The sequence below is a fragment of the Capra hircus genome, chromosome 4 (genome assembly GCF_001704415.2).
Source record: "Capra hircus breed San Clemente chromosome 4, ASM170441v1, whole genome shotgun sequence".
Lineage (NCBI taxonomy): Eukaryota > Metazoa > Chordata > Mammalia > Artiodactyla > Bovidae > Capra > Capra hircus.
In genome coordinates this window covers 56,971,590-56,982,576 of record NC_030811.1, presented here as the reverse complement: position 1 = coordinate 56,982,576, position 10,987 = coordinate 56,971,590, and the positions used below count along the sequence as shown (strand labels likewise).

Sequence of the window (10,987 nt, the reverse complement as noted above, 5' to 3'; positions counted from 1 at the left end):
GGGTCTCTCTCCCAACAACCTTCCCTTCATAGGCTCCCTGACTTTTGTGGACACACTTTTAATCTCTGAACAGAAGGCCATGGACAGTTGGCACACAGAAGACACTGCTGCTGTGGTAGATTACTACTGGCAATCCTGTGTTTATACAATGCTTTTTAGGGGGTTGAATACTCTTCACATATATTTTGTTTTGATTATTTTGCTCATCTTGACCTACATTTTTATGTGATAAGCTGTGTACCTTGTGACACAGACTACCAACTAGTCAGAGACAGATATTTTAAAAAACACAGAGGTCTCTTGGCTTAGCCACTTGTAGGCTAAAGAATTTTTTTTTAATTAATGGAATTACAGGAAAACCATTCATAACACATTCTGATGTGCCTCAATTGGAGGGAACTCCTGCATTCCAGGTGTACCTGACCTGTGAAAATACCAAGCCAGTCCAATGAGATGCTGGGGAAATAAAAAGCTTAGAAAATTTGAGGACTAAAGTACAGACTTTATCACTGATTCACATCTCTTGCCTCTGTACACAGAGATGTAAGTGGGCCCTGCGTGCCCAATCTGAGCCCAATCTGTGTTCACATGGGATGGAGACAGTTTGACCACGTCTAGAGGGCATGGTATGGCCAAGGCTATTTACAAAGTGCTACAGAAACTTTCAGAATGTCAATCATCCTAAAGGGGAGCCCATGGCGGAGGAGGGGAAGGATCAGAGGGGAGTGGGCCTTTGAAAGCTGTGGGGTATCTACCACTTGAGTCATTCTCCACAGGGTGAAGGAAGGAACTGTGTAAAACTTAGCAGGTACTTCATGTAAAACCCTTTGAGATATGAGAGCAGAAGAGAACATAGATTTGTGGCTCATACAACCCAGAGCACTAGTGTGGAGGACATGATTGAAGCTTGTTATAGCATAGAACACAACAGCCTGACATGACCTCAGACTGGTACAGAGAAGAGGCAAGAAAGGGCATTAGACAGAATACCCAGGCTGGACCCCAAAGGCAGAAACTACAAAGGAAGCAGTTAATAGATTTGGTAACTTAAAATTTAGAAAATTTCTATCAAAAAAAAAAAAACATGTAGAAACAAAATTAAAAGACAAGTGAAAAAAATTGAGAACAATGTTTATATCTTACTCAGCCAAGGTTTCCCTGGTGGCTCAGATGGTAAAGAATCTGCTTGCAATGCAGGAGACCCAGGTTCAATTCCTGGGTCAGGAAGATCCCCTGGAGAAGAGAATGACAACCCACTCCAGTATTCTCACCTGGAGAATTCCATGGACAGAGGAGCCTGACAGGCTACAGTCCATGGGCTTGCAAAGAGTCAGACACAACTGAGCAACTAACACTTTCTTTTCACTTCAATCAACCAAATATTAACATAATTTTCACATAAAGGCTAGGATAAACCAATAAGGAGATAATTATCACCACCACCAAAAAAGGAAAAGATGAATAGGAACAGGGAATTCACCAATGGAGGAATACAAATGGCAAATATGTAAGAACACTAGAAATGTGCAAGAACACTAGAAATCAAAGAAATGCAGCTGTCTTGGACTAAAAGCTTTCAGTTTTAAAACAAACATCTCACCAACAAGCTATACATTTGGGTGTGTATTTAGCCTTTTGGAAGCAGTCTGGATTCAAATCCCAGTTCTGCTACATACTAACTGCGGGATACTGGATAAATTATTTAGCTTCTATAAACCTCAGTACTCTCATTTGTAAAACAGAGATAGCAACAATCCCTACATCACAGTAATGTGAAGAGTGAATGAAATTGTACATATAAATTACCTAGTACATGGTAAGAATTTAATAAATGTTTGCTATTTTATCAATGCATGCATGCATGCTAACTCACTTCAGTCATATCCAACTCTTTGCAATCCTATGGACTGCAGCCCGCCAGTCTCCTCTGTCTATATGATTCACCAGGCAAGAATACTGCAGTGCATTGCCATGACCTCCTCCAAGGGATTTTCCCAACCCAAGGATCAAACAAACCTGTCTCTCTTACATCTCCTGCATTGGCAGGTGGGTTCTTTACCACTAGCACCATCTGGGAAGCCCATTTTATTAGTACTTATCCTCACACATTGGGTAATAATGAAAGCACTGGTCTATTAAGAAACCTATTATCATCTTCCTTCTTTCAGCTTTTTTAGTTATTCCAAGATTATATACACACACACACACAAACATAAGAAATACATAATGGACAATTGTTATTAATGACTGAAGTGTCAAAATAATGGGAATAGTTAAGAATTATCTGGGTCTTGATTTTTAAAAAGCCACTCTAAAAGAAAACACAATTTGTGGCTCCATTATTTTTCTGCTAGCAGAAACATTTTATGTGTGTTTTAAATCATGAGGCTAAAATCAGGGGTAAAAGATATATATATATATATATATACACACACACACACACACACACACATAACTAAATTCAGGAAATACTTTAATAAAAGATACTTTTAAGTCAATAATTAAATTATTTTTATCATTTTAGAACTTATGTTTTAAATTTGATAATGTTTAAAAGGTTAATTAAGGATGGATATCTTAGAATATAATGCTCAGTGAAATAAGTCAGAGAAAGACAAATACTAATATCACTTACATGTGGAATCTAAAAAAAATAATACAAATGTATCTCTATATAAAGCAGACACATACTCACAGGCATAGAAGACAAACTTATGGTTACCAAAGGGGAAGGGGAACAAATGAGGAATATGGAATTAACAGATATAAACTGTTAAACATAAAATAGATAAGCAACAAGGATTTATAGCACAGGGGAATATATACCCAATATCTTCTAAGAACCTAAAATGGAATTAATCAGCAAAAATCCCAAATCACTATGCTATATACCTGAAACTAACAAAGTATTGTAAGCTAACTATGCTTTAATGTTTTTAAGTTTAATTAGTAACTTCTTTCCTTTTTGCAGGTAGTAAAATGCAAATAGTAATAAGTTAGATATATTTTAAAATATTTATATAATGTATGCTTATAGAGTTCTGTATTAAAGTGATCTGAATAAAAAAATAAAATTATTTGCTAAAGTTATTTTGTTAATAGGCTTAAGATACTGATAACAATTTCTAGGAAAATATCTTACAAATTTACTTCTGAACATAAAAACTCCCAGTATAATATGTAATCGTAGCAACAAAAGTCACCTTAAACTCCCCAAACACAGATAGGGAGTCTTTTGAATTTACATTGGTAGTCACTCCCTCATGGAATAGAGCAACAGTGGCAGCCATAAATAAAAGGAAAGCAATGGAGGAGAAATATGAAAGAGACAGAGATCACTGCACTCATGTACATTTAAAGTAACCTTTACAAATCAAACAATGCTTCAGTTTTATAATATCACAGGAAATAAAGGGAGAGATTCAAATGTGGGTGGAAGAATTGGGGGGCACAGAGGAAGGGGAAGACTGATTAAGGCTGATGAACAAGGAAACAAGAGGGAAAGAAAGTGAGTTAAAGAAAGGCAGATAGAACACTACAAATGGGACATGACTCACAGAAAAGGAAAGAAAAACAAAGATGAGCTAATGGACACACGCACTTCATGGAAAAAATGTCCATGGGAATCAAATACCAAAAAAAAAAAAATATATATATATATATATAACCCAGAAACACTCCTGAAAGAAGTAACATTCTTCTTGTCTACCTTTCTTCAATGAAGCTGTTAAAGATGATCAGAAGAGTTGTGGTTTTCCATCTTTAGGCTTACACAGAGCCATGAACATCTTTTACTGGTCCCCAAAGGCTGAATAACATTAACCTAATGGTTGATTCTGGCCCAAAGGCTAGTTGTCCACTCACACACTTCACAATAAAAACTATTTAATCTTCTGCTGCATCTCCTAAAAAATAGAATGCTATAAATAATAAATAATACATCCTTTGCAATTTTTTGACGTTTCACATATAGAAAACCCATGAGCCAATTTTTCCCTTATACTGACTGAGGTATTCCAAAACTGGTACAGACATATTTTTGTTTAAATAAATTAGTCTTGCAACTGTAATTTTAACTTGAGATTGACAAACTCTCTTTATTTCTTGCATATGAAAACCTTACATTTTAATTATAATAGAGTGTGAATCCCTTTATAACCTGGATTTTTTAAAAGGTATTACCCATTTGGGTAATGAAAAGAGGATGTTAATGTACTAGCTTCCTTGAGGAGCCTTGTGGGCTTATAGCCCATGGGGTTGCAAAGAGTTGGACACAATTGAGCAACTAACACTTTTCCTTGAAAATATTTTAAACACTTTCATACAATAAAATGCATCTTTTCCTACTTTTAGCCTAGTCGTAGTTTCTTTCATTTATAAAACAACCATATTCAAGTCTTACTGTGGAGTAGTAACTTTTTTTTGCATGCATGGTCAGTCACTCAGTTATGTCTGACTCTTTGTGACCCCACTGACTACAGCCCACCAGTCTCCTCTGTCCATGGGATTTTTCAGGCAAGAATACTAGAGTGGGTTGCCATTTCTTCCTCTAGAAGATCTTCCCCACCCAGGGATTGAACCCACATCTCCTGTGTCTCCTGCATTGGCAGGTGGATTCTTTACCACTGAGCCACCTGGGAAGCCCAGCAACATTTTTAGGTCCATTCAACTTCTTCCCGTTAAATAAAGATATCAACTATATAACCCTCTGATTATAAATTAAATCCAAGATATTGTTTGACAATGAGATGTTTATTAAACTTGATATATTTACTATATAAGAATTCTGTGGAAAAAACTGGGGTATCAAATAGGATCTAGGTCTTTGCATTATAAAGTCTGTCCCCAGAAGATATCCTCTCACTATATCCTGTGGCTGAAATCATACAGATGACCAAAAAGCAGCAACATCCTTTCCTGGTAAGACAAGCTCAGCTGCATTGCCCATATTAGTACAAGTCCTCCTAGAAAAATGAGAAGTCCCGATCCCCATCTCTACACACTGTTATCTCCTGGCAGGTAAGCTGGATGAAGCACCTGGGCCAGGCCTTCCTCTGTGCTTGGCATGAGGTCCACACAGGATCAACCTTTGGAAGGCCATCTTCCCCTCATTCAGACAACTCTACTTCAACTATTCTGCGACTCCTTGGAGGGGTGAAACTTCTGGGGAAATGAAAGAGAGAAAGAGAGAGAAAAGATCTGAATATTGAAAGGAATATACAAATGATCAAATTCAGCGGCATCAATGTCAAGGGGAAGGATAAAAAGTTAGAAAACAAGAAATTTTGCAAAATGCTTTTTGGTATGACAAAACAAAAGCCGACCAGAGTGTCACTGTTCTGACATATTTGTGAGGCTCACCCCTTCTCTTACCAGGTACAGGAGTCTCCACCATGAGGTGTTTGTGGTTGGTAAACAGTTCAGAGGAGTCTTGTTCTATTGCTCTTCCCTCTAGGTCTGATTCTGGGATTGTAGCACAGCCACCTAGTTGAAAAATACAAATAATATTTTAAAGAACAGAAATATCAATCTTTCCAGACATCAGCAACAGCTTAAGAATGTACCGGTGGTGAAGATAATAAATGATGAGACAACAATCTTCAGGAGCTGAGCAAAAAAATAATAATCATCTTTAATATATTTCTTTTGGAGAAAATGCTGGAAATGAGTTATTGCCTTCAAAGACACACTGTTGATCACTCAGCAACAACAGCAATGGTGTTGTCTTCAAATTTATCCTTTTTAAATTCAGAATGGACAAAATCTATAGTATATATGATACCCATACTATAATAGTAATTATAATAATAGTATGAAATTCCCTTTGGAATCAGAGCATCAGAAACTATAAAAGAAACAAACCACATTAACCATGAGGAAAAGAAACCTTCCTTGAACAAAGAGAATGGACACTAGTGTTCTGAGATGGTGACTATGGTGGTATTTCTCTGGTGTTTGATTCTACTCCTGAATCCCAACACCTTCTAGCACAGACACAAACACTTTATTATTCAACAGCAAAACCATGAATTGCATTTGGAAGCTTTCAATTCCAAGTCAATTCCAAGGTGACTTGAGGATGAGCTGGCATGACTGCACTTTTAAAATATTAAGTATAAGTTATTAGATTTTATCCACCAAAATCTTGTATGGAAAACTCATGTGAGAACTTCCTGAGTATATCTGCAACTTGATTTGACTAATTTGCCATCATTTTTCTGGAAATGTACTAACATGCTGTATACTGTACATGTTTTTTCCCAAAGCCATTCTTCTTGTAAATGAAGTGTGATTTTTATTTCTTTTTCTGAGGCTTCTCATATACTGAGTCCAAAGCCTCCATATCCAAGTTTTGCTTTATGCATGAGGGGTTTATAAAGCAAGGGTACCAGCAGCACTGATTTGTAAACCACATCATTCATGCGAGAGGGAAGTGGCCAGATCCCAGGTCTGAAGAAAAATACACCTGATCATCCATCCCTCTGTATCAGCTCTGAAAAAGAAATCGATGTTGAGGGAAACTTGAGAGACAAGGATTTCCACACTCATAAAATAAGAATTAGAGGTTGCCTCAGAGGTTCCCCAAACAGGAAATGTTAGAATTATCCATCAATGCAATGGAACTCACCCAGCTATATCTGAAAATAGCTAGGGCCCTATCCAGAAGGAAGACCAGGTTTATTTTTAATCTCTTTCCCAAACTTATAGATCATAGTGACAATAACTATCATTACTACACACTTTCTCAGTGATGATAACTCTGCCTATATTATCTTGTTTAGTTCCTACAAACCACACCATGAAACAGATAATATTATTCTCCTTTTACAGATAGGAAAACGGAGGTCTCATGAGATCAGTACATCATTTCCTGGAAATGTTCTAACATGTTGTACACTGTACTTATTTTTCTTCCCAAAGCTATTCTTGTTAAGTCTTTGCCAAGGTCACACAGCTCCTAAGGAGTAAGACAGAGCTCACACCCAAGCCCGACAACTCCCAAAGCCTGTGTTATCTGAGCATTGCTATATGGCTCCCAGTTGCAGCATCAGTCAGAGACACCTGGTGGGAAGGTCTTGGGTGCCAGCAGGTTTTATCTCACCTGCTGCCAGGAGCACTGCTCAGAGTATTGTGAGGACGGGGACAGGCTCCGAGCCACTGTGGGACTACGGAGAAGCCCAAGAGATGGCCCCCTTCTTCTCTTGGACCCTCATCTAACTGAGAAAAAAGGAACGGGGTATTTGGAGGTGGGGAAGGGGCACCTCTGTAAGATTAACGACAGGAAGAAGAGAGAGAAGGGAGTGGTGGTGATTTAGTCATCAAGCAACTCTTGGGACCCCATGGACTATAGTCTGCCAGGCTCCTCTGTCCATGGGATTTTCCAGGCAAGAATACTGGAGTGGGTTGCCATCTCCTTCTCCAAAAAAGAAGGGAGTGATCCCTGCAAACCAGAACACCAACCCCAAGAAAATAGGCCAAAGAATGGCTTTCTAGACTCATAAATCAGATTAAGTCCTTTCTCCACCCCCCAAGGCAGAGGGAAGAAGCAGGATGACGACAGGAACGTTGTACTAATGCAGCTACCTTTGCACACAAGAAAACTTTGAGAGCGGAGAAGTGTCTCCTACCACAGATGGGAGAGAGTGCCGTGATCAGAGAGCAGAGCTGCCATGTGTGCAGAGGCAAGTCTCCACTGATTAATCAGTATCTACCATTTATCCCAGCTGACTCAATACTGGAGCAAGTAAGAAGGCACAAGGGAAAAGTCAGCTGCTTTAGACTATCCTGTAGATTCTACATTACATGAATTACAACATATGTAATCTCTTGTCCTTGGCACAAAAGTTTTGCTTTGTCCAGAGTACAGAGAGATGACGAATCTTTCAAATCCCATTGCAGGGCTGACCAGTCACATGCTCTAGAAATGCCACCCTCTTTTCTTCAGATATCTCCGTGCGGCCAGACTGACCAACTATGTACCTGGAGTTTCTGCCCCTTCAAGCTTGGCAGGAACGGTAGCATGGGAGCTCTGGCATTCTGACCAATGGGAAACGGGGGAAGGGAGGGGGTCTGGTGGAGAACTCACCTACCACTTCTCCCAGGGTTGACTCTGAATTCTTATTCCTTTTTTGCCAGCCTCCAGAAAAATGCTGTGTGCTGAGTGGCCTCTTCCTGGCTCTTTGAGAAAAGTGGTCAGGCAGGCAGGATGCACCACAAAGTGGTGCTCATAATTCCTTGACCAGCTTCCCTTTCTCCCCATCCTCCCTTCCCTGAATTGGCCAAATAAAATGCTACTTTAATTTCTGGCTCAGGTCTGTTTTCTTGCAAAAATCACTGGCATGGGAAGTAGTATTAAAAAGTAGGCCTTTAAGATGAAAATTTGAAGTTAGATCACCCATCTATCTGTATGAAATAGGGGCTCCATGGTTGGGGGTAAACAGACTGAGAATAACAAGCAGTTTGCCAGTCCATGGCCTAAGCCAAGGCTCACAGAAAGCCACTCTTCATACAGCATCCTAAGTTGTGTTATGTAATCACTTAAGCTTTCATCCATGTTTAACTGGGATGATGTACATTTAGAGGTCAAGACTGGGAATGATCAAGTAGCTGTAGCATGGCAACATTTATAAGGGTTACAGAGTAGGGTGGCTGCTTCTGCTAACTAGACACCCTGCAAAAGAAAATGGCAAGTTTAGTTCAGTTAGCAGGCAGCAGAAGGCAGATCCAGCAAGTCAGAAGGCCTCTTTAGCCATACTGGTTTAAGCCAGATCACCGGGCCAGCAGCACCAGATATGCTGGGGAGCTTATTATAAACGTAACCTCAGGCCCCATCCACACCTACTGAATTAGAATCTGCTAAGAAGGGCAGATGGGTATATCTGATGAGATTTTTGTTAGGAAAAAACATTTGTTAAAAATTCCAGAGTAGCCAGTAAAAGGAGAGAAATAAAATATAAAATCTCCAAACTAACAGAGACCTTCTGGAAGTGGAATCTTGGAAGTGGAGTCTGGGTTCCACTGATGTTAGATAAAGGACCCTAGGCTTAGATGCCTCCACAGTAGAGGAGAAGGGGAAAAAAAAAACCACAGCCGAATGAAATTATCTAAACACACATTGGGTGTGTGTGTCACAGAGGACCCATGGGCAAAAGCAAGGGAAAGCCAGGGACTTCCTGATCTGGAAATCATAGTGCCGTGGACTCACTGCGTGCTGGGCACTTGGTCGTGAATGCTCGGTGCATCAGCCCCCTCAGTCCTCAGTCAGCTCTGTAAGGAAGGGTCCACGTGGCCACCTCTGGAGTTGACTAGTCTATTTACTCATGCTACTTGATCCGCCGAGTTCTATTTGACAGACGCGTGATTCTAACCCAGATGAAACCCAGATGAATCTTGGTGGCCAGCGTACCTGCCTCACTACCTTGTAACTCAAGTAGCCTGAACAGGAGGTTCGCTGAATAGCACATATTTTTAGGCTCTGTGGGCCTTCTGGTCTCTGGTCTCAGTTTTGCCATTGTAGTGCAAGAGCATCCAAAGACAAAATGAAAACATGAATGGGCATTAGTGATGTTCCAATAAAACGTCATTGATTAAAGCAGGCAATGGGTCAGATCTGGCCCACTGGCTGTAACTAGTTTGCCAATCCCTGGCCTAATTCAAGCTACGTTTCATATAGCATCCTAATTCTAAATGTTCCTAGAGACATTTAACACAGTCAGATCATCTGACAGTATTGCTATAACAATAGTAACAAGGAGGAGGAGTAATAGTAGCAGTTGTTTAAAAGAATATTGCTTGCCCTACTGTTAAAAATGCTCTTTTTGTTTGGGCAGTGGTAAGTTTATCTTTAATGAACTTTAATTTTTAGAACCGTTTTAGATGTATAGAAAAAAATGGCAAATAATACAAAGAATTCCTGTATATTCTCCACACATTTTCTCCTGTTGTTAACATCTTGCATCAGTATGGTACATTTGTTACGATCAATGAACCAATATGGGTACATTTAGTTAAAATCCATAGTCTATTCAGATTTCCTTAGTTTTTACTTAACATCCTTTCCTGTCTCGGGATCTCATCTAGAAAACCCCATGGCATTAATTGTCCTCTCTCCTTTGACTCTTCTTCGTGGTGACAGCTTCTCAAACTTTCCTTACTTTTGATGGCCTTGAAGTTTTGACAAGTATTGGGTCAGGTATATTGCCAAATGCCCTTCTATTGGAAACTGTTTAATGTTTTTCTCATGATTAGATTGGGGAGAAAAAAAAGACAGTTTCTTTTCCTAAATTCTTAAGAGTTCCCCATGTTTTGTGATTGTTTCCAGTTGTTCATCTTTTCCTCTAACAAAACACCAGGCGGGCAGTTGAATGGTGGGGACAGTGAAAGGGATAGGTGGCCAACAGCAAGTCTTGACTTAGACTGTAAAGTTCTCAGGAGTGGGTCAGGATAGGGCTAGCTGTCAGACCCAGGCAGGTTACCAGTTGTCCCATTTGTAAAGAGAGGGTCTTAGTGAGGCCTTTTGTGCGGATTATGTGACACTATATACACTGAACACAGTGCTCAGCACAAAGTACCTTTTACCATTTCTGTCATCTATGAATTTTCTTGGCATAAACGCACTTTCCACACCATTTCTGAGGAATGAAGGAACTTTAGGTTTTAATGCAACCACCTTCATTTAAAAGCAGAGGCTCAGAGAGGGTAGTGGATGCCCCTTATATTCCAGGGCTTGTGCCTGGTTCTCCTGCTTGCTAAGCCATTACCGCTTTCTCAAAACCACCTTTTTTTCCCCAGAAAGATCTCAGTGGATTTGCCTGTAAGTTGGCTGTCCTGACCAGTACTTCCTTTTAATGATACAGAAAACCCAGAAAGTTGGCAAGCTATTCTTTGGGTGTATTTTAGGACTTTGCAGATTTATATTCTTGTGACAGAGATCTCTGCAATCAACTGAGTATACGGGTGCAAATATTCCATTCCTTCAGGGAGGAAA

General features: G+C 39.6%; 1 protein-coding gene across 1 annotated transcript in view; it reads right to left on the bottom strand.

Moving 5' to 3' along the window:
- Window positions 4,727-10,987, bottom strand: part of BBS9 (Bardet-Biedl syndrome 9) — a 473,303-nt gene continuing 467,042 nt past the window's right edge. Inside the window, exons 22-23 of the mRNA XM_018047135.1 lie at window positions 5,374-5,484; window positions 4,727-5,163 (exon numbers count right to left, since the gene is read on the bottom strand). Of these exons, the coding sequence (XP_017902624.1) occupies window positions 5,132-5,163; window positions 5,374-5,484 (143 nt within the window). The 3' untranslated portion in view covers window positions 4,727-5,131. The remainder of the gene's footprint in view (window positions 5,164-5,373; window positions 5,485-10,987) is intronic.